At 40.3% G+C, this 24,702-nt stretch overlaps 1 protein-coding gene across 1 annotated transcript in view; it reads left to right on the plus strand.

Annotated features, from left to right (window-relative positions):
* WDFY4 (WDFY family member 4) overlaps positions 1-24,702 on the plus strand; it is a 147,571-nt gene that overhangs the window by 74,894 nt on the left and 47,975 nt on the right. The window contains exons 41-48 of the mRNA XM_026851430.1: positions 3,605-3,682; positions 4,586-4,789; positions 5,625-5,676; positions 6,989-7,155; positions 18,309-18,457; positions 19,580-19,700; positions 22,137-22,222; positions 23,654-23,716. Of these exons, the coding sequence (XP_026707231.1) occupies positions 3,605-3,682; positions 4,586-4,789; positions 5,625-5,676; positions 6,989-7,155; positions 18,309-18,457; positions 19,580-19,700; positions 22,137-22,222; positions 23,654-23,716 (920 nt within the window). The remainder of the gene's footprint in view (positions 1-3,604; positions 3,683-4,585; positions 4,790-5,624; positions 5,677-6,988; positions 7,156-18,308; positions 18,458-19,579; positions 19,701-22,136; positions 22,223-23,653; positions 23,717-24,702) is intronic.

The following is a 24,702-nucleotide window of genomic DNA, read 5'->3' on the forward strand; positions in this document are numbered from 1 at the left end:
GATAGTTTTCACACCTCAACAGTATTTAGGCTCAAAACTTAACTGCTGACAGTCTGGCTCTTTAAGTCATAGCGGTTCAGGAATTTTTCATTAAAAAGATTATTGGGTTTTGATGGTGACTGCAAAAATTACTCACTTCTGTGAGAAAGTGCCTCCTTCCTAAGTCACATCATCAGTGACAAGAGATCTATGCTGGTTTGGGCATGCTGTCCAGAGGACAGAGCTGGGATATGGGGCTGTCAAAAGGAGCAGTGCTGCACCACAGGTGGATGCCATTTAATATTGAGCTGTTGGGAGATACATACTTAAGTAAAACTGAATAATTTACTCCAAAATGCAGCTTTTCTGTTTGAGTCAAGATAGGAAGAGTATATCACGTTAGTTTCATGTAATTTTTCTCATTCTAATGATGCTAATTTCCTGTTGCCCCCTTTTGCCGTCATCACCCATAGAGGTTTTAAACATGTTTAATTGCCACTTTTAAGGTCCAAGTGCTGTGTATATATTATCTGTATGTTTGTATTTTAAATGCTTGGATTAAAGGCAAATCTGCCCTACTTCAGTAGCAGACACAGTAGCAGTTGTGAAGTATATGCCTAAACACATCCTGAAACACAGTGATTTCTTGAATCAGGGTCGTGAAATCTGTTTCTGCCATTCACAAACTCTTTGCCACTGCCACATATGCTATTTACATGCACTTTGTTGTGTCCCTAATTGCTCCTTACCTGCTGTTCTGCTTTTCTAAGCCCATACTTTTTTTTTTTTTTTTTTTGTTTTTTTGTTTTTTTGTTTTTTTGTTTTCAACCATTTCTTATTACAAGCAACCTTTCAATTTCTTTATCTCTTGAAAGAAACTATGGAAAATCCACTCTCTGGGTTTTTTTTTTTTTCATGTTAATTTCTCTGTTTCCCAGCATTTTTCTCCTTGCTGGTTTTACCTTTCTCCAATACTAATAATTTTCTCTCCTATTTGCATGAGGTCTCGATGCAGCAGGAGGAGAAATGTTTTTTTGATTCTGTGGTTTAGGTTTGTTTGGTTGGTTTGGGTTGGTTTTTGTTTTTTTGTTGTTTTTTGTTTTTTTTTTTTAATAAGGAAATAACTTGTAAATTCCATCACCTTTTCAAGCTCTGAATATTGGCTGGGGAATCTGAGGCAGCAAAAATTACCTGATTCTACTGAGAATGTGATTGTCTAGACTGTAAAGTAGGGAAGTCTGTATAAAAAAGACTTAATGCATGGTATCATACTCAGATTTTTAGGCCAGGATGGATCAATGTGGCTTCTTGGTCTGCTCTTCCCTAGAAGGCAGGTCATGTTTCTTCATTTACACCTGCTTTTCTGTATATGAAACTCAAACCTTAAATTCTCTTACACAATATTAACTATTATCAAAGCTGGCATATTGTTTTTGTTCAAGATAGATAGTACACTGTGGCACTATTGTATTTAAACTACTGCATAAAGATTTGCCATTTTAAAGGTTAACCACCTACAATTTTTAATGGAAATTGTTTATTTGTTAGCAACTTGTTTGCACTAGTTGTTCATTAAGCATTACAGTGCAATTGTTCTGACTGAACACTTAAATAATAGCCTGATCTATATTCTCCATGTTTATTGGATATCTTTTTCAGGTTCTGTTTTTGTTAGTTAGTTTGGTTTGGTTTGTTTCCAATTTTCAATTTTGTTAACTGTTCATTTCATTTTACAACCAGATGGTTTTCCTGTGGGGATGATCATGAGGGACATGTTCATCTGGTTGAAGATGGCTAGCTATAGCTCATTTGGAAGACAAAGTGGTTAGTCTTCAGTTCACCAGACATGGCTAGCAGAATTTTTCCTTCTTAGGACCCTTCATGTGTTTCAAAGGCTAGAACATCTGTCAGTGAAGTCTGTGAGAGTCTTTGCAACGTGGGCTTTGACCTTAGGGGTCTGATTGGTAACCATGAGTGAAATACAGAGTATGAGCAACTTTGAAACAGCTGTCAGTAGAGCACTGACTTAACTTGAATAGCCTGTGGATATCTGGAATGGTTGTTAATGCTTGGAGGAATTGGTTGTCTATTCTGAATGGCTTTTACTCTATGTCCACATAGAGCCTGAGATCTCAGCTCTTCTCCTGTACAGAGCCCAGCTGAACAGAACAGAGATGCTGTTGCTTTCTAGGTCAGCCTTTATGGGAGTTTTATATGAATTATGGAATAGTTTTGTGAGGCCACAACTGTGATTACAGGTTTAATGATGCTTTAAACAAACAAAAATGTAATGACTTTCATCAGTGTAAAACAGGAGCTTCCTGCAGGGAAACACCAATAAATGTGACTTCGCAGCAGGGGTGCAGACCTGGCTGGCAGCCAGCAGTAATCGGCGCACCACATAGACCTTGTGTGTTAACTTAATTATAGCACACTGTAAGCAGCAGCTAGACAGTTTGCTGTGAGGAATCACTGCCAGCGTGGTACAGAGTCCATGCATTTAAAAGTTACCCATCTGATCCATGGCTTTAGGTAGTGAGAGGCTGGGACTTTAACAGCCAGTTTAGCTTCATGCTGTGACTCACAGCAATCTTACCTTTGTCACGGTAGCTCGGGTGGGCATAAGAGCCTTCAAATAGCACTGGGGGCACTCTAACCTCTCCTGTATAATCTCTGAACAGCTTCTGCCTTCTCTGCCACCTCTAATCCTCAGGAATTTATCAAAGGAACAGATAGATCCCCCCCCCTTTTTTTTTTTTTTTTTTTCTTTCCACTTTCATGGCTTTAGTCTTCCTTTTGTGAATTCCGAGAGAGGGCAAGCAATCTTATTTTTACTTCAAAAAACACGTTCAAGTAAGCCTGCATCCTTCCTACACATTTGGCTGGCACATGGAATAGGTGTTTATGGTTTATTTGGATATCAGACTGATTTGGAAAATGTGTATTTCCAGAAATAACTGAGTAGCATGGGGGTTTAGGGCATGTCTGCGCTGTGTAGTGGAGCAAAGGCAGTTATTGTGGGTGTCGTATTGCATTAGCACAGCTCTGCAAATTTCCAGTTCTAGAGCTAGCTCAGACATCTTTGTATTGCAATCCCATTAAATAGTGTATTTATACTCCAACTCGCTTGTTACCAGAGGGCTTAGGCTCCTAAATCTCAAAAATGTTTTTAGAAACAGTTGGTTTGCTGTCTCCAAAAAGGAGACATGGACCATTCCTTTGTTTGCACTTTCTGTTTATACAGCAAGGACAGGTGTATCCTTACGGTTCCTTACCTCTGTCATGGTCTCTACAACAAACATAATTGTCTTTTATGCTACTTGTAGTACTAACTCAGCTCCGAAAGGAGGAGCCTTAAATTGTATTAGCTGTTTTCTTCTGAGTAGTTCCACTAATGATTCTTGTTAAGGTCACGAATGTGTCTATCTTCCTGGTGTAATTGTGCAGCTTGTTCTCAGATGATTGCCTCATGACTATACTGTCTGGAAAGCTGTCAAACTTGCAGACACTGGATATATTTCATAATTATTCTTGTAAAATACAAAGCAACTAATGTCAGCTTCTGCCCCTCACAGAGTTTACACCTGCAGCAGCTTGGTGTAATATGTTTTGATATTTGTTCTAGGGATTTGTGTCATGTATGGAACAGTACCGAAGAGCTGGACAGGAGCTCTATGCCTCTCTGTACAAGAACCACATACAGGTAAAGAACAGGAATATTATGCAACAGCTTTCTGTTGAAAGGATGCTCTTGGACTACCTTGAGAAATCAGACATTTTAGAAATGAGATGAGTAGTATGCCCAAAGAAATGCTGAGAGTTGATGAGTCAATACTCCATTCCTGACATCAACTGCTGAAATGTGATACAGCATCACTCACCAGATTCCTCACTTTATCTTCAGCAGCCTCTTTTCTTTTGTTTAAATGAATTATTCCTTTCTCACAGTAGCAAAAATGAAAGGACTCTGACCTTTTTTCTTAGCAGCCAGTAAAACTTCTCAAGATGCCTCAAGCTCATAGGCAGTAAAATCTCACAGGTATGTTTCTGTTTCAGGATTGGTCATTAGAGACCAAGAAGCTTTTCATTCTTTGGAATTCTCACCTCTTCTCTCCTTTAAATTCATATTTTAGTGCCTCCCAACTCCCTGCACACACCTCCTGAGTAGAAATAATTAAATTTATGCCAAGCTTGAAGAGAGCACAGTGCATTTCTGACTGAGACTTTCAGACTCTGTTCCTAGCAAGCACGGGTGTTGCCATTTGACACAAACATTTGCCAAAAAAAAAGCAGTGAATAAAGCCTCTGTGATGCTGTTCTCCTGGCTCACTGCTTTTGTGTTGGAAATCTAATGAAAGCAGACATTTTCAAGGAGGTTTAAGTTTGCAACATGCTTACATTTTTCCCTGTATCTTAGTTTGACTAGTTGCATGTCCCACAGCACGCTTTCAGTGGTCAGCTGGACCTGTGTTTGCTGCGTCTGCTGTGCTCTCTCTGCCTCATCTGGTAGGTTGGGTAGATCCCTCTGAATCACTGGGGTAGTGCCACTGCTGCATGGGAGGAGAAAAGTGTGCAGAGGGTGGCTCACAATGCTTCTGTTCCACAGATGCTCCAGTGTGGTTACAGCAAAGCAGCCAAGGACTGGATGATACTTGAGGAGCAACTTTTCTACAGAAGGGGCCCATGGAGAGATGCATCCCGATCCTTAGAGCCACGATGCGTTCATGATTGTTATGAAGGGCCTTCACGAATGAGGAGGAGGATTCAACATGTGAACACCCAAGCAGCAACAATGCGAATGAAGAGTGAGGTAGAAAGCTTTTGCAGGAGGTGCACAATTTCTGTAACAGTTGCTGGTGACTATATATTCACCTCTTTCCTCTGTTTCTCATCACCTGATTCATCAGTATTCTGTGCCATGCATGGACAACCCACTGAATGGGTTTAGTTTTGAGCGAGTAAGAGGATCTGCAATGTGTGTAGCAGCAACAGAATGATTTTCCCTCCTTTTTGGTATAAGATGTCCCCAGGCAGATAAGAGTATATCTCATATGTATGACCATATTTTTCTGCCTGTAATATCTCATAGGTATAGTGCTTCCCAATGTATGCAACAAAGTCCAGTGAGAAGGCTGCACTGTCCTGTTAGTCTTAATGCTTATTAGTTGTTATTAGGGCTGCTAGAACTGTTGGATGATCAAAAGGGGAATTGGAATGGTTTGAACCATTGAACTGTGTATGTGGGGTATTTAATACTGTCTCTATAGTGTCTAAATTCCAAATCCCATCAATCAGGAGCTGAACCACTTTAGTATATCAGGAAGTTTCCATCTCTAGGACATTTTCAGCTTTTATGTGAAGCTTGGATTCTGGCAGTTTTATGTAGATTGGGTGGTATGTTTTTTATCCTATAACTAGCCTCATGCAGGGTCATCTTTGAAAAGACAATAGTCCTTTTGTTTAATTGTGGACATTTGTTTCTACATGTTATCATTCCTTTGGGTCCTTTCAAATTAGTTTCTTTGAATTTCCAAGGCATTTATTTGCAACATAGTTTTAAATCTGTGGTTTTTTCTGCAACAAGGTTCTGAGTTATGTTTACCTGTCCGCATATTCCACTTCAGTCATACATAGTTTCTTTTCAGGTTCTCCTAACAAACAGAAACGAAACGTCTCCCCCTGCTGAAGTGAATCCAGGTAACCTTTCAGGGGTAAATTATATCATCAAGAGGGTGGACACAAACAACCAAAGAAAATTGGAGTTAGTGTATGGAAGTCCAGGTCAGAAATTCACCTAGTGAAAAACCTTACTGTCAGTGCTCTGGGCTAAAAAGTCACTGTAACATCTGGGAAAAGACTGATACAATTGCTATAGCTGGTGTATAAACTGTCTTCAGAATTTTTTGCTCTCTTGTTGCTACGAGAAAGATCTGAAAGCAAGAAAGCTATCTTGAAATGAAAGCTTTGGACATTCTTGTGCACCTGGAAAGCTCCCAATTGCTTAAACACCAAAGGAAAAGTGTAGACTTTCCCCCTGCTTTTAGTAGACACTCAAGTTCTACCTCTTAAATGCCGTTTAAAACCAGGTGATAGATGGCTCAGAGAAGTGGTGATAGGAATTGTAGCTTTCCAAAAACGTGGACAAAATAACGGAGAGTGGAAGAAAATCATCAAGAATATTAACATGTCAAACTGTTGTTCAGCATTCAAAATAGAAACATATTTTTCAAAATATGACCATTATGTGAACATTTTTCATTTTCCAAGGCCAGGTTTCCTGTTATATGAGACATTAAAAGAGGGGCAGGACTTAAATATGGTATAGAAGTCAGTAATTCTTCAGAGGGGGGGAAATAAAATATTGAGAAAGAACTGTAGTTTGGAAATGTCAGCCAAGTCTAAGGCTGTGGATTTCAGCCACCTGTATGGCTGCTCCAAGTTAAGCTTCTAGAGTATACTGTTGGAAACAGGCTGTATTGTATACTTTTTAGTGTGATAAGGCTTAGAAAACAAGTGGAAGTGGAGCTCATTGTTCTAGACTCCAAACAAGATTGAAGTACTATGTAGTTTCTGTGTGAAAGTGGTTACAGTCTACCCCAATAAGAAGGCTGATCATGCCTTCTGTAACTGTGTGCAGTGCATGAATTTGCAAATCCTGGAACACAGCTTGGGCAGGATATGAGTGGATTGTCTCTCTTTGGGTTGTCTTAAGATCCGGCTCAGTGCATGTCTCCAAAAGACTACCATTTTCAGTTTTTCACGATTTCCTAATCTTCAGTGATTTTAAGAATTTAGTTTGAATTATGACTGAGTGCAGCTACCTGTGTTTAGTTCCCTGAACTAAGCATCCTTCTTTAGCAGTCATAGATTTTACTTCCCTCTTGCCTGTTTTTGCAAATAAATAATGCTATTTCCCAAGATAGAACAGATTGGGTAAAAGTCTAAATTACAAACGCTTTTGGTGTCATCTAGCTGCTACTAAAACTGCAATCCTTTTATACTGATATAGGAGAGCTGATGTTAAATGGAGCAAAAAGGGAGATGGATAAGAAGGGATTGGATTGTAACCAGCTCACATTCTTCCCTGCTCTACATGAAAGTTTCCATTCAGAAGACTTCTTGGAACTGTGTGTGGAGAGACAAATTATATTGCAGGAGTTTGCAGAGAGAGAAAAGGTAGGAAAGATGAACTAGAAAATTTTCTCTGGGGTAATGGCATTTTAAAAGGTGGATTGGATGTGGAGGCCTATCTGTTCCCTTCAGTTTGGGGTTCAGGTGGATTCAAGCTACTGTAAACATCATCACTGTCTGTTTCCATAGAGCAATTACAATTTTCCAGCCTCTGTATGAACTCCTATATAGACTTATTCTTGGAGAACATTTAGCATTAACTCTTTGAAGTAACAGAAAAAAATTCGCATGTGCAACCAAGGTATTCTTGTACCTGTGAGACAGTATTGTCTGAATTTGCCTAAGACATGGCAAATTATAAGACTCAGAATTCCTGTCCTGCTTCCCTGCCATTACTCATCCTCAGAGCAGTGCTTGAATCAAATTTATTTATTATCTCTAGAAGCACATGCCAATTTTGTATAGGTTGCTAGTTCAGTGACGTTTAAATCTCTTCCTGCTGAGTACCAGAAAATGTTTTCTTCCTCCCTTCACATGCCTTTTTCTTCTCTGCCTACTGGACAGATTCTTCCCTCTAAGTCCATAGAGACTTTCCCTGCTTCATGTTCGATACCTCCAGCATCTGTCATCTAGTCAAAACAGTGTTGTTCCTTTTTTATTCTTATACTGGACTGGATGCCCTTCTCCCAGGTTTCTTCCCAGCATAAGTAAGAAGCAGGTTCAGGAACACTGAGGGAGGACATGAGCTGTGGAGTAAATAGAGGTGACTGTTAGTGGGATGTTAACTTCAGTCTTGTGTACTCAATTTAATCCATTTGCTCAAAAGCCAGCAACCTGCCCATCTCTTTCAGCATAGTCCCCACAATGGTGACTCCAAATCAAATCCTTGATGTTGAATACACACTGGACATAGCCATTTTCTTCAGGACTGTGAGAGATTTTGTCATGAGGAATAGACTTGGCCTCATTCTCTGATCTTTTGCAGTGTACCTGTTTCTTCCAGTTGCATCATCCCCCTTGCTGGCCTAGCATCTGTTGTGGTTTGAATCCAGCTGGCAGCCAAACACCACGCAGCTGCTCACGCACCCTCCTCTGCCAGTGGGTAAAGGGAGACTTGTAGGTTGAGATAAAAACAGTTTAATAATTGAAATAAAATGATAACAATAACAATAACAGAAAGTACAAACAGGTAATGCACAATGTGATTGCTCACCACCCACTGACTGATACTCAGCCAGTTCCCAGCTAGCATCCTGAAAAAGCTGAGATCCCAAAACTGCAATCCCAGAAGTGAGAAAGAACCCCCTCCTTCCTGGCCAACTGCCCTTTCTATATCGAGCATGATGTGATATGATATGGAATATTTCATTGGCTAATTTGGTCCAGTACTCTGCCTGTGTTCCCTCCTGGCTTCTTGTACATCTGCACACAGGCAGGACATGGGGAGTTGGAGAGTCCTTGAGCTCTTAGAAACAACTGAAAACATCAGCGTATGATCAACATTCTTCTCATACCAAATCATGTACTGAATCCAAAATACAGCACTGTTCTAGCTATTAAAAAGCAAAATTAATTCTATCCCAGCCGAAACCAGGACAGCATCCCATAGTGGAAGCCAAGGGTGGGACTTGGAGTATTTAAACTCAGCCATCATAGTGCTGTGATAGCTGTACATAGATAGAGAACTAATTATTTTATTTTTGTCCCAATACCATCGCCGAATTTTCTTTATGCTTTGCCAGTGGCAAGGGGTCACATTTGTGCTCTCTAACATGATGGCTTCCTCGTGCTATTAGAGCTGTTGGGACACTGTCTATACAACATAATTCATTTCCCTGCCCCTCCTTCTTTCCCCCCACCCCCATGTCTCTCCCCAGCAGAAGGAGACAGGCTTGAAAATGTGAGGCATGTTTTCTGTGAGCTGATCTCGTTTTGAGCCTTCAGGCTGTCTGTCTCTTCTCCATGTAACTCCGCAGGAAGCTGTCAGAAATGCCAGGCATGTTTTTTTCCAGCAGCAGTCACCGTGTTGCCGAGCTGACAGAAGTATTAAAAAAAGCAGTAGGGGGTGACATTAGCTGTCCTGCGCTCACTTAGTGCGCTGCGGTCCTGCCTTGTAAATGGCTGCCTCGTGAGCTGTTTGCACTTTAAGCAGGCGACTGGAACCATCTTACCTACTGCACTGCACAGAAAAGTCATTGCGATGCTTTGGCAGATACTATATTGATTTCTGAAACACAGGGATAGGCCTTGTCTGGAAAATAGTCATTGTTTTATAATGTCACCCAGTGCTATTTATTTGCATTACCATTAAATAGATACCTTTGTACATACTCTGATATGTGAGATGGATTTTTGCAGAAGCAGCAGATCAAATGCTATTGGCATTGACAGAGTGTGTTCCTCAGCCAGTTAAATCAGGAGAATATGGGTCCAGGTGGGGTATTGTTATGCTAATATAATCTAGTCTTTTGTTATATTTTAGCTTGAAAAATAGAGTAGAAAACATTTATAGGCATTCATGTGAAAGAGTTTGACTATAAGCTAAAGGAAGATACTGAATAGTTAGTCCCCTAGACAGTGGAGACAAATAATGTGAGGGAGCAGTCATGCTCTGTGTTTGAACAGCACCCAGACCATGCAAAGTTCAGCCTTTAGATACGTCCTTTTTTTGTCACCTTTTTACACAATAAACCTACCTATAGAGGAGTGCATTTCCCAGATTTCAAAGTCAAGCACTCTGAATTTAGGAAATGCCAGAAATCAAGAAATTAATGCCAGATCTGTGCAATTATAGCCCTTAATGACATAGTCACTTGCTAATTTTACCATGAGACTATCCCTTCTGCTGTACCAGTATATAGAGTGAAAGGTATGTATATCAAAATCCGTACCTGCAAAGTAGTACTTAGTTGTATTGACCATAAGTCTGTCTCTTCCAGTCAGGATCCTTGTAAATACATACAAATGCACCTTCTGTGTTCTGCAGCTAGCAGGAATACTATAGATGCCATTCATCTTCCTTACACAGTGTTAATTTATCACTAGAATATGTCTATCCTGAACAGGCTCTGTGAAAAAAAATAGTATTTAATTCTGTAGTTACATGGTAACATAATGCATATACAAAGGGGCTGAATTCAGTCTGAATTCTGAGGATATGACTTTGCATTCATAGTAATGCTTTCTTAAATTTTGTGTGACATTCCCAAAGTTTGAAAATGGAAGCCTCTATCGGACCTCTCAAGATAGCAGGCCAACAGCAGAATTGCTGAAAGTTGCAGAATTTTGCAAGCACTGACATCTGCTGAAGAAAGCACCTTTAGAGCCTTTCAGGCCTTTATAATGGCCTCTGCCAAAGTGGCAGCTGGAGGGGATAGTAAGAATATATTATGATCCTGGATATGGGCCTGTCCTGGAGGTTGCAAAACAATCACACATCTCCACCATATGTCCCAGCCCTGCATTTGGAAAGGAGACTGTGTTGTGGTGAGCACAGTTTCCTTCCTGATTTGAAATTTACCCTCAGCTGTTTTGCCCCTCTCAGCTGCCCCTGCGTTCCTGTTGTGTTTGAACTATCTGCCCCATTCTCCCCCCCCTACATAATGCAACCTCCAGTTCTCAGGATTCTTGTTCTCATCCTATTTCCTTTGCTCAGATTCCTAGTCTCTTCTCTGCAATCACCCTACCCTAGGTGTAGTATCATTTCCAGTTATATTAAGCTCCTTGGTGTTCTTTACCTGTTTCTTTCTATCATCTGCACCAGTTTCTGATAGTGCTCATCAGCTTTCAGTGATCTGCTAGAGGCAGATCTAAAAGCCAGAAACCTTGTATGCAGTGGCAAAATGCAAGGTACAGAGGAGTTTTGTGTTTTGGCTCTATGAAGGTAAATAAAGAAGTGGGTGTTCAGAGGAGTTGTGGATGTTTGTGGCTCACCCACATGCTAAGAATCTGGGTGCAAGGGATGAAGGGTCAGGGCAGTTCTTTTCAGGCTAAATGAGAATGGTAGTCTGGTAGTGGAGATATTTTGTTGCATCACATCCTCCCTTACAGATGGCCCTGCAGGGACCGCTTGTGAAAGCTGGACAAAAGGACTGCTTTTGGTGTGTTTGGGACAAATGTCACTTTGAACTCAAGGCTGGGAATTGAGTTGCCTCATTAATGAGTATTTGGAACTGGTGCTGTAGTTACAGAAGTGTAAAGTAGTTATCTGTGTGTATATGCCCAAAGCACAACATGGGTTTGGTTTCTTTTTTTTTTTTTTCCCTGCACGCAAGTTAATGTGTGTCATTCAATAGATTGATATATCAGACTGCAGAAGCAGATTTACAGGTGTTGCTGTCAGGGCTGTCCCCTCAGAAGTTACTGAACTGTCATACTCTGCCTGCTTGGTTATACATTTTGCTGAGGCTCCATTGAAGTTATAGTGTGTACAGGTGAAGATTATGTTTTCCATGTATCTTTAGTATACTGAAACTGTACCCACTGTAGGCATGGGAGGAGAGGTTATAAGTGATGTGGGTGATGTTATACAATATGTACTGTTGTAGAATTTTGCAAGAGAAATGCAAATAGGAACCTATCCTGATCTAATCTATCAATTTGCCTATGAAAAGCGAAAGCCAACCGTTTAAATAACCCTGGTTTACCAGCAGAGACAGGGAGATTGGATTGCTACATCTACAAACTGACCCCCCAACTGCAAGATTGCCTCCCTGATCTTTACAAGCCTAAAGTAATCCTGACAGGTTGTTAATGTGCAGTTAACATGTAATAGTTGAAGAAAGTGTTGGAAGGCTTGGGGAATGGTTTTGGGTAGAAATTCTGAATTTTGGAGAAAAGTAAACCTCTGTTTGCCAGCAAGTCATTCGAGACAGTTTGAAATCCAAGCAGCTGGGGTAATGAATCTGGTTAACAAGAGGACATGGCCTAGCAGAAATCTGGGCACAATGCCTTTCCTTGAAGGAGGGGCTGGAGAGAACACAGAAGATGCCAAAAACATTAATAGAAGGGACTAGCATAAATCAGAGGGAGTGGGATCCATGGTTGGGAGAAATGAGCTGATTAAAGAACAGCCTCGATTGAAAGATGGAGCAGCTGTTCATCATCTAGGACTGGCAGCAGCAGCTCTGCATCCACGTGGTGGAGCCAGTGTTTTTAGGGGCATTGCACATACCTTGCAGCCATGAATAGAGTAGAATAATTTCAGTTGGAAGGGACTTACAGTGATCATCAAGTCCAACTGCCTGACCACTTCAAGGCTGACCAAAATCTAAACATGTTATTATGGGCATTGACCAAATGTCTCTTAAACACTGATGGGCTTGGTGCAGGGACCATCTCTCTAGGAAGCCTGTTCTAGTGTTTGATGACCCTCTTGGTAAAAAAATGCTTCCTCATGTCCAGTCTAAACCTCCTCTGGCTCAACTTTGAACCATTCCCATGCGTGCTATCATTGGATACCAGGGAGAAGAGATCAGTACTTCCCACTCCGCTTCCCCTCTTCAGGAAGCTGTAGGGAGCAAAATGCAAACCAAAGCAGACTGTTTTCATGGGAGCACTGTTATACTTCATCCCAGTGTGATGACGCAGCAGTAAAGAACTTTACATGTGCTGATGAACAGTGGGAACAGGGTCTAGCTGTTGTGGTTAAAGCAGAGGACTGGGAAGCCAGGTCCTTGGCACTTTTCTGTGCCTGTTTCTCCTTTTCCCTCCCTGCTTCAAGAGCAGAGCTTTTAATGGCTACCCCACTGTGGGAAGGAGTCCTAAACAGTAATAAGAGTTTTCAGTGTGAAACTCTGCCTGTATTGAGATGGGAGTGTCTGAAGAAAGAAAGGTGTTGCAGATGATTACTGCTCTGACTTGCCCTATCTGGGTTTCTGCTGTGGTAGAGGCTGCTGGGAGCTCCTTTCCCATGTTCCTCTACCCTTACCGCAGTTCAGTGAACAACTTTGCTTCTAGGTGCAAAGGACAGGGTCTGACTCATGATGTAAGTGTCACAAAAAAACCTCCAGAGCATCTTTAGCCAGATCTCTGCTCTTCTGTATATGCTCCTTCACCATACTACTTCGTGCTCCATAGATACCTCCTAGTATCTGCTGCTGTGTTGGGTTTTTTTAGTGTTCACCTTGATGAAAATCATCTTTCAACTGTAAGGCTGTAGCTGCTCCTCCCTGGAGCTCTGCAGAGCTCCTGACAAACCCCACGGCTCTGACTGCTGCCTCAGGCAAGCACAGATGATCCACTAAGAGGTACTTTCTGTAGAATGAAGCTGTGGAAAAAGAAACAGGCAGACTTTGCTGTGGTTATTCCTGAGAGACTCATGAGACCAGCAGGAAGGGCATGAACCTAAGTGAACTGACCTAAGGGGAAATTTAAGGTCTCATATTAGTTTTTGGCAGCATTTTTTGTTTAAGAGGAGTCTGGAGTGAGACAGAGATGTCTGGGTGTGCAAGAGGTATGAGCACAATCCTATTAGAAGTGTCTTCCAGATACTATCATCAGCCTCTCAGACTGGTGATGGGTCAGAACAGATGGAAACTTTCCCAGAATCACAGAATCAACTAGGTTGGACAGGACCTTGAAGATCATCTAGTCCAACCGTTTCATCACAGAAAGCAAGGACAGAGAGCAGTCCCAGTGCCCACAATCATATACAAGCCAAGAACCTTCTCCTGCCACCCCTTCTTTCTCGCAAATACCTGATATTCTTTCCTTGCAGCATTTGAGAAGTTAAAACCTGAAAAGCGCACACAGAAGAAGCGCCTTCACCTTCCACATGGGGTTTTTGCTCCATTTGAGTAAGGGAGGGAGGGTTAGTGGAAGCTGCCTGCAAAAAAGGAATGTGTCCTGGGTCTTCTAAAGAAAAGTTGTGACCACAAGGCTTTCATTCTAGTGATTGCAATGGCTTCACTCAAGTCTGAGCAGAAGAAATTTGATCTAATGTTTATAACAGTTCAGATGTGACCAAACTTGAGCCTAGAGCCCCTACCACTAAAGACTAGGTCAAGCAGATTTAGTTTCCTTTGGTCATTGAGCAGCTGGAGAGAGTGAGGCAACCTGTCACATATTCTTAAATTGTGATTAATGAGGCACATGTGTGATGCTTTCAAAGTAAGATGAGACTTCAACAACAAGTAAACTAACAATCATTGCAGGAAAGGTCTTGTGAGTGGCAGAGAGGTGGACATGTATTGCTCTTGCTCACCATGATAACATGTATCTGTTTCCCTAGCAAAAATTGTGAAAGCCATGTATTTGATGTCATGTACTCCTAGTCATTTTAAACTCTGTGGCCCTAAATAACATTGACCCTACTTAACTAACAGGTCCTTTGTAGTTGATGCAGCCTGGGATGCTTCAATACACATCAAAGAGGGCAGTAAGACTATATAGCTACAGGTTTCATCTTTGATTCCTGATACAGTGATTCAGATACCTGAATGTGTTGCTTTTATGTGTATCATGCAGAGTTTTTGTAGCTTTTACTGAGCAAGTGATTAGAGACATCATGTGACAGTGAGGAGGAGAAAGGGTCTTCAGGAAGTCACTAAGCCACTGGTTGCTGAGAAGGTATATGAAGATCAAGATCAAGAATCACTCCATACCTAGCATGTTTCTTATACTCTTTCCATAAGCTTCTGTTACTAATATGTAGGATAGTTTAGATGGACCTCTGAACTGACTTGGAGTAGCCATTCTTTTGCTGTTCTTCTATAAAAATGCTGTGCTTAGGAGATTGTGTGGTGTGGGTAAGTTTCCCATGTTCCCATGACATGGTTTTGTGACATCAATTTCCTTGCATTGTATTTTTCCCTGAGAGGCCATGCTAACACACTAGAGTCTGCAGGAATAGATGGCTAACCTCCTCCAGTGTTTTTGAAAACTATGTGAAGACTGTTTGCATCTTCAGTCATGTAATTGCTTTGGAAGTCTGGCTCTTGAGCTCCAGAGCAGATATGCTTTTATGGCTACTTGCTTAAATGCAACTGGAACATTTACAAATAGCTTTTCTGAAAAACAAGAAAAAATAAACACCACACCTTTAGCTTTAATTCCCTCACACATCTGAATGAACAGAGCAATTGAGAGATTCAGGGCTTTGGGCAATACCTTAGAAGGTAATTATTTTATGTCATGTTTGCTTCATTGATTAATGATTTTAGTGGCTAGTGAACTGGATTCTGTTCTGTTTTGACAGAAAAGGAAAGTTTATGATAATTTCAGGCTGCTTGGTGTTTCAGTGCAAGACCATAGGCACAAGACTGTCGTCCTGGTGGGGGTTCTCTAGTACACCTCTTCGTCAGATCTTTATTACTCACCTGAAATAAAATGAGCTTCATTCTCCAAATGAGAACAACTGATTCAGCCCAAGGGCTCTCTCTAGTACTTCTGATGGTGCAGATATATTTAGTTCTGTTGAGGGTGATAACATAAAATTGATTATATGAATTTGGCACTGGTGACTGTTATTTGTTGGGTTGTACAGAAGACGGGGTGTACTGGGGCTTAGAGTGTAAGGTTTGAGAGAGGTGCATGCTCTCTTCCCTCTCAAGGCCTGCTAATATGCTCTGGTCCTTCCTTAAGTGGAGTAACAAAGTGAGTTGTGCCAAACCATATTAGTGATCATGAGCAGGCCCCCTTCACAAGCCACGTGCCTCCCAGCACTACACACATGATCTCTGGCATATGGGCTGGGTTTGCTGAGGTGGATTTCTTAGAAGTCTGGATTTCAACTTGGTGTCCATTTAGCTATTTTACACAACTACCTAATGTTTCAATATTCAGTTACCTTCCTTTTGGGAAGAAGAAATCTTTCTGCTATTTAATTACTTCAGGAAACCCTGTGGTTCACTAATGTGAGCAGAATTCCTCAGTATTCTCAGTGCAAGCATACATGCCTCTAACCACATAATGGCACACACATACGCAGGCACTCCAGTTCAGAGAGTTCTGTGGTTGGCATATCCCTGCAGAGACAGGCATTCCTCTGGGATCCGCAGGAGAGATGATAGAAAAATGCTGTCTTCCTCTTAGAAATAATTTAGAGGGGAAAGAGAAAGAGTTGAAGGGATTTTCATCAGAAACTACCCACAGAAATTTTCCAGGGTTGTTGGGTTTTTTTTAAACCCAGATTGAAAGTAACCTTCTGTGCCCACTAAGTGATTTCAAAATGAAACCCCCCCATTTTGCTGGTAAAAAAATTGCTTTTCAGTAAAAAAAAAAGTAGTAACAAGATTTTATTGCAATTATTTATTCATTTATTATTTATGTTGTACTGAATCTTGTGTAGCAGTGCAGCTCTGTTTCAGCTGACCTGAGTTAGACTTTGTGTATTTTGGAATGGAGACAAGGAAGGTTGTAAATTTGGTTCCAGAAATAGTGAGATAGGAACAACAGCAGAAAGTAAAGGAGAACCATACCTGCTCTACATATCATCATGTAGACTTTATATGCTGTAGTAGAACCAGTGCTATTTCTGGGTCATTTTTGCATGCAGCAAAAATAATATAGGACATTTGTTCTTATGAAGTTTGGTAGTGGTAAGGTCACTGAAATGTTAAGAAAAACCCAGGCTTTTCAATACTTCTCATACATGTCAATCAGTTTTCTGAAGAACATTGCCCTATATTTCCGAACCATCGAATTTCTGTTCTGTAAATACCTCTCAGATTTAATCCCTCTGTATGCAGCACTCTGGTCCTTGAAGTTTCAGATGGACTCAGCTTGCAAAATTTTACACTGATTTCTGGATTGTATGTAGTTCAGGATTATATCGATTTACAGGGGGAGCTCTGCAGTGAGCAGTTTTCTTAGTGTATAAGGTAGTATTAGTGTTTTAAGATTTTGGGACCATTAATGTTTTGTTGCAGTGTAAATGTTTGAAGGGATTTTTGCAAATAGAGGGTGCTTCATCTAACTCTGGGCTAATAGGCTGATGATTAGTTCCTGCCCCTTCCCTAGGAATGTAGGAGATACTGGTTCAAACTTCTGGTCCAAACTGGGCACAGCAGTGAGTTGACCTTGATCCTCTCAGTTGATTGTGCTAACCAGTGGACTGCTCTTTTGGAACTGAGTATATGTAGAAGATTAAATCAACTGACAAGAACAATATGGAACTTCATGCCTCTAAATGTTAGGCAGATTTTTTGCAATGAATTACTGCTTTGATTTAAAATCAGACCTCTTAAGTTTCCCACAGCCCATACAACTTTCTGGATCGTTGGTCTTTTCTGGTCTCTGTATTGGTCTGTTTCCTTTCTACACCATCTCTCAGCCATTAGAAAGTGCTCCAGAAAAAAGATTTTTTTTTTCTTTATCAAAACTAGTCAATTCTCAAGAAAACTTTCTATGAACTGGTATATATGACTGAAGAACTATTTTCCTGAAAAATTCCCAATGTGTGGATTAGAGATTCCTCTATTTAAAGGGCCAAGTTAATTTGCTCAGGAGAAGGAAAAAGAAAGTGAGTCTTAGGATGCAAAGGGATTTTTTTTTTAAACTATTCAAGAATGTTTAACTAAATCTTTAAGACAACTAGAATCACAGATTCATATATTTTGATTGGCCTTCTGTATAACATAGGAAGGAAAAGTGCCAATGCAAGGGGTTTTGTGTTACTGAGATTTCAATCCCCTGTATGCTGATTCAGCTGGCCATGGTGAGATAGATACCTAGAGTATTAGATCCTTTCCTTGCTCATTGCTCCCTGGGATCGATTTGCAGGATTTTCTCAAATATAGGTTTCACTGGGATCTAAATAAAAGTACTTGTCTCTGTATACAGATATTTATTATATGCCACTTTTTCTGTATGATGCTAAGTCACTTCTTTCCTCAGTGCTTCAACTCCCTGCCTGTGTAGTAAGTATTACTGTCTAAAAAAGTTTTGTAGTGCTAACTCCTGTAATATTTGCAAGCTCTTTATGTTCTGATGTTGCTATATACAGACACAGATAGATGAGGAAGGAACAGATTTACTGGGAGAAAAGGGCATCAGACCCTCCTGCTACTAGTACCACAGAGGCATGCACTGTCAGTCATAAGGTAATTTTGTGGCTTCATCTCTACAGAATTGCCAATCAAGATGGCAGCTGTTTTGGTACAATCATACGTCCTTCTGCATCACTGGGTCTTGCTCCGTGCTGTCGCTGTCACCTGTGTTGCCCACTCCTGGCTTCATTATTCTTGCTTCCATACTAGGTCACATTCAAGTGCTCTGTGGCAGTTGTGCAGGGGCATAGAGCATTGGAAGGAGTGCTGCTCTTTGGCAAAGAGCACTTTTACATCTGCGAGTGCTTTGTGTTATCCCCTCTAGAAGAAGTCTACTGTACCCGTCACTGCTTGTCCAGGTGAGTCATTCTTTCCTTCCAGAGATCTTCTTGGATAATTTCAGTATTGGCATATGGATACCTAGAATTCACACAGACTTTGAGCAGATTTCAGGAGGGATATTAGCACAGCAAGAAGTTTGCCATCCTTTCCATCTGTTCACAGAATTGTTTAGCGTAACTAACATAGGTGCTTGTTCACAGGCTTTGGAGGTACAACAAGAACTCCCAGCTCTAAGAGATGGAGGTGGTGGGCAGTCTAACACAAACATTGCTGCTTTTCAATTCTTTTAAATTGTTCTTAATGTTTCTTTCTGATTGGCTCCCATCTTTTATTCATATGGAACAGTCATTAGAAGAGCCTTTAGCTTCATTGTCTCATAAGATTTTTGTTTGTTTCTCCAAGACAGAATCGTAATTAATATTTGGCACACTGCTATCATCTCTGACTCATGATTTATTGAAACTGATCAATACTGAAAATGAGTCTGTTAGACTTAGCTCTTTGCGCATACTGTGTACTCATGTGCAAAGCCCAATGGAACAGTGTGTAACTCTGTTTTTACTCCCTGTCTGCTCTGCATCCGATTCTTACTAAGTCAAATATCAGTCAATCTGATCAGGTGACTTAAGGACTGATTGGACTCGGTCCGATAAAAGCTTAGGTTGTTTTTCTAAGGGATTTGCTATGGGCAAGGCTGCAGATAGCAATTGCAGAACATGTACATAACTAAAGTAATAATGAATTAATTAATTATTAGTTCAAATGAATTGCTGAGTATAGCAGCCGTCTGTCCTTATAATGCTTGCCCTTGACCCAGGCTTTTAGGTCGTCTCATCTAGCTCCTTCTGTTGCTTCTCAGAATTCAGTGTGTGCAAAATATTGTTATCTGCCTATTTGTATGCATTGAAATAATTCCAAACCTACCCTTAGCCTCCACAAGCTTCTTAATTTATTTTGGGAACTGGTATAAAATCTGCCTTCAGTATTTAGCTTTGTTTTCAATTCATGTATGACCCAGTTAAACTTGCTGTCTCTTAGTATTTTTATTCTTCTTTAGGGAGGCCTTGGATGTTTGTGGGGTCTCTCCCTGTCTTTTGGATTCAAGTTTATTTTTCTTTCTTTATATTTTTCTTTTCTAGCATCAGTGATCCATTCATTTTCAACTTATGTCATAAAGATCATGCTGTGGGAGACCAGAAGTGTTCCCGTTATTCATATCATGATATAAAAGAGATTCATCTGATGCGCTTTCTTCTGCAGGTAGGAACTAACATGCTTGGTCATTTGAGGGAAAGCTTCAAGAGCTATAATGACATGTGACTGGAAACTACTTGAACAATTTTTACTCAGACTGCTGAGGTTGCTTTGCTTGAGTCCCAAAATGCTTTTGCTCCCCTAATTGCTTCATCAGCCTTTGGTTACACAAACTCCTCCCCATATTCACCAGTGTGTTTAAGCACTCTCACTGGAGTGTTTGGCTTATTAGTTGTTAGGTTAACAATGTTCTTCACAGTTTATCTCAGTGTATTTGAAAATAAGACTTGAAGTCAATTTCCTGTGTTTTGATGGAAGCTTCCAGTAAGTGTCTGACACTCAGTAATATTCAGCTCCCACAGACTTCAGTAGTTTTGGACATCAGTGCATTATGGGTATGTGTAATATGCTTACCCTGAGCCTCTTGGAATAACTTTCAAGTTGTGCATGTGAGTCAGTAAATGAATCCTAAGTCGGAGCAGAGATTTGAATCCTCTGTTCCTTCAGTCGCACTACCCAGAAGCTACTCATCATCAGTGGCCTGGTAGCCTTTTAGTTTTGTCTGGTTTAGATGACCCTGTGATAAGGATCAGAGAAGAGTTGTAGCTAGAGCTCCTTGCAGCACCAGAGCCTGTACTTGTTCTAGAGGGGTTTGGTACAGTCCAGAGAGTAATTTACAAATTTTATTTGACAAAAATATGGAATTCTGAAGCAGTCGTAACTAGTTATGTGTTATATTGAATCCATTTTTAGAAGTTTGAGATTCAACAGAGAATTAAGAAGTCATTTGGAAAATTCAAAAGTTGAAGAAAATCGGGCTAATAATTGTCTTATGTAGTATGGCACTCATCCATGGCTCAGTCCTGGTTTATTTTATCTTTAATTATTTATGCAAAATGGACAGTTTTAGTAGGTGAGACTTGCTTCAGGATATAGCATATACCAGTGGTTAGGTCACTCTCCAAGCATGTATAGGAATGTTAAGTCTTACTCTGAGTAACTGTATGAAGCTTATTTTCTTACATCACTGGTGAGTAACCTGAGCAACAGAACTGTCACCTCTTCTGCTTTGTGAATAACATCAAAGTTGCCAGTGGAATCTTGTCACCTTCTCATATATTCACATGTCTGTATGCTTGGATTTTTTTAAACATGTGAAATGGAAATTTTTTGTGTGACTCGAAGTGAAAAATAGAGATGAGTAAAAACAGTCTTTGAATGGGCCTGGGGAAAAGGATGGAGCTTGTTGGTTTGAGGGCTTTCTGTGGTTTTTTTGGTTGTGGGGTTTTTATGTTTTTTTTTGTTTATTTTTGCTTTGTTTGAGTTAATGAACTGAAAACTCAGGTATCTATATCAGGCTCTCAAATTCTTGCACTGGGACTCCATACCACAAACTGCTTTGAAAAACTGTTGCAGAAGAAGAAGAAAACTGATTCCTTGTGTTTATCCTGTGGGACAGGTGGATCGGCTGTTTAGGCAGCTACTGGGCCTCAGAAAGCTGATCTCCTGTTCATGCACATAGCCCAGCTCAGAGCAAAGCACTGTGAAACCACACAGCCCAGTTTTGCAATGGCAACACTTGAGTAGGTTTGGTTTGGAAAGCTGAGCTTCAGAGCAAATGTTGCAAGCTGTTTATTGTCATAGCTGCTCTCATATTCCCTTTCTGCTTTATACTTCATTTGTGAGTCATGTAAAGGGCAGTTGCCATTGTGGTGTTTTTCTCAGTTTGTATTACACCTGCCACATTTGGACAGAAACTCATGTCTGAGTTCCCCAACACTATGTGTTATTTATAGGTTTACTTGACTGACTTTGAGGAAAAAAAAAACACTCACTGAAAAAATAGTAGGATTATATGCAAATGACCAACATAACAATATATGGAGACTTTGTGGAAGAAAGGGGATGAACTTCCCAATTTTGATTGTTTAAAAATTCAGTTAGAAAAGTCATAAACTTCGCTTCCTCCTCTGCTGCTTCTGTCCAGGAAAAATTATTTTGATGTTTCTGTTGAGATCAGTATTCATTTAGAAAGCAGTATGGTTGCTTTCTAAAAGAAACTCTTATTTAGTATCCCCTCTCCATGTTACCTTTCTCACCTAATTAGAAGTTAATGCTACTAGTGCCTTGTTAATCACACTGAGATTTCAGGATAAAAATGCTTCACAGGCAGCAGGAGGAGGCAGGTGATGAAGCCAATATTTGGAGTTTGGTTTTGCTTCAGAGAAGCATTTGAACTCCTCGTCGACCCAGTAGGACCATTCCTATAGTTGGAGAAATTGGGAATATTAGGCATATTTTGCTACACTTCTTCACTCTTGATACAAAGTCAAGGCCTTTTTTTTTTGGAAAGCCTTGAAGAACTGGACAGGCCATGGTGGACTCTGCAGCACTAGGCTTTGCTCTGTAGCTCTTCACACTGTAAATGATTTATCTTTCCAGGAGATCGCCTTGGAAGTATTCTTCAAAAATGGTTACTCCAGATTTCTTGTCTTCCATGACAGTGACCGAAATAAGATATTTAAGAGGTAATCACTACTTCATAATAACATGTGAACACCCAGGTGACACTCCTCGTCTATGTTCCTAATTATTCTGGCTTCAGTTGTTTGTCTTCTGCTGCTCCAGTGGCTTTTTTTTTTTTTTTTTTAAATTGCAGCTCCTTGGTCTTTAACCGGTTACACTTAAGCAAAGCTACGAAATTTTCCTTTTGCTGACCTGTGAATTCTTTAGAGCATTATATAACCATTGATTTATCAAGGGAGCTAATGCATGTGTAGGACTCTTCTAGCACTCAGTGTTGTATGTCTCTGTATCCCAGGAAATTGCAGTTGTAACTGTGCTGCTTCTTCACACTGAGCACCACCTCCATCTCACCTCACAGTACTGGGTGAAAGAAGGTTTCTTATTGCTCTATTCCAACACATGAAGTGTCATTAGATTCTTTACAAATAAAATGTTTTTGTCTCTCTGACTTTTATCTTTGGTGTGGAGTTAACTTTTTAACAATGGCATTTTTGTTTTGAAAAGATTTCTTCTTATGTGTTTGTCCTGTTTGATGAAACTTTAATGTAACACTATGTAATGATGAATTTTTTTTTCTTTCTTTTTTCTTTTCCTGCTGCAGTTCTAGACCTTGCATCAGGTTTACTTTCACTGTCCTTTATGAAGGAAAAATACCTCACTACATAGTACTTCCTGTGGTAAATTCTGCAGCCTGATATGAGGATTGGTACTATTAATTTCTAAACAATCATAGTAGTTCCTTTTGCTCCTGAAATCTCTGAACAGTTTCTAATGGAGTATTGCTTAAAAAGTTGATGCGAATTTATCTACTCTTCCTCTCTAAACTTGCTGCATAGTGTTACTAGTTAGAATCACCAGGTTCTGCACCAGAACCAGCTGCTTTGTTTAGCCCTTACCTTTGCTGTGTCTCAGCTCTGACAAACATCTCTTGGGGAAATCTTTCAGAGGCAGTTCAAGATAAGGTTTTGATCCTCAGCTGCCTGATTGCCACTCAGGTGAAGATTACCAAACCTAGGTATTTCAGTGGTTTAGTATGTCTGACATCATAGGCCCCCAGGGTAAGTAAATAGGAATGGCTGAGATCTGGGTTGGTATTCCTTTCTGCCATTTTTGCTAGATAAACGACTAAGTGGCTTCTCATTCTCTGGCTTTAATTAATGGAACCTTAAACCACCTGATCATAAGTTCATAGCCCTATATATAATTTCAAGGACCTGTTTGGGAAGGAAACCCACAAGCAACTCCTTAATATTTAAAATACACTTCTGCTGTGTTGTCTTACAGCTTTGTCCTAGGTCAGAGTCTCAGTGAAATGATGTGGCATCCTTCAGGAAGAAAGTTGCTGTCAGGACATGATATAGATTCTATAAATATGTAATACATACAGATAACCATTTAAATAATTATAATTTGACCTTTCATATCTCCTATAGATTTTGCTTTTTCCAACCTGCTTTGAAGCCAAAGGGGATAACAGAAGAGTCCTTGAATATAAGGTAAAACATAGGAAACACTGGATAACTGTAGATAAGTGCAACTGTGTGAATAAGTTCACCTTATATAAGTTTCTAAATTATTTTTTTTTTAATTTGTCCCCTATTTTAAAGATTCAGAGGTGTCCTCAGAACTCCAAAAAGCACTCTAGTGTACAGCATCCACAGTATGGAGACATGAAGAACATGTTAAGTAGCTGACTGTGCATAGTTGATTAATAATTATTACCTCCTTAATACGACTTTATCGGCAAACTCTACACAGATGGTTAGTGTGGGAAGGAGACAGTCAGTGAGGTGAGGTTAGAGCTCATCCATAATGCTTCTGCGTAATGTCCTCTTTATTGCATGGTTAGGGCAGACAGCAAAAGATGTACACGCGGATGTTTTGGCGTATTATAGTAACTGCCATGAAGTTTCCAACTTCTTGTCTCTCAGATTTAGAACTGCAGGAAAAAAAGTTTTCTCCTAGTGAGAGGTGACTGAGAGCATGTTCCATGCTGACCTTGAGTTACTTGCATACCCGTAACTTCTCAATTTGGATACCTGAGGAACACAGCCCTAAGTGCCTAATCGGTGTCCTCTGAAATGATTGCCTGGAGACTGGAATACTGTTGAGAACTGAGGGGCAGATTGCCCCTATGAGTTGTGGCCTGTGTCAGCTGTATTCTTCTTTTTAATTTTCACTCTACCTGTTGTAGATTATTACCTATCTTGTAAGTGAACATTTTCACCCCTGAGTACCAGCCATCAGCTTGCAAAAAGTATCAGTGCAGTATGGAGTCAGCTCTCGCTAGAGCCTAACCTTATGTCAGAGGTGATGGTTGGCTCTATGAAGCATGATGTGTGGAGCAACCAATAACTTACCCTAAGGTTTCCTTTCCTTGTGCTGGCTGGGGGCCTCAACAGGTGGGAATGTCTTGAGATAAGATGCACTGTGGCTGCAGGAACTTTGGGCTTTAACTGGGCTTGTGATTATTTTGAGAAAC

This window comes from Athene cunicularia, assembly GCF_003259725.1.
Source record: "Athene cunicularia isolate RWA chromosome 6 unlocalized genomic scaffold, athCun1 chr6_part1, whole genome shotgun sequence".
In the NCBI taxonomy this organism is placed as follows: domain Eukaryota; kingdom Metazoa; phylum Chordata; class Aves; order Strigiformes; family Strigidae; genus Athene; species Athene cunicularia.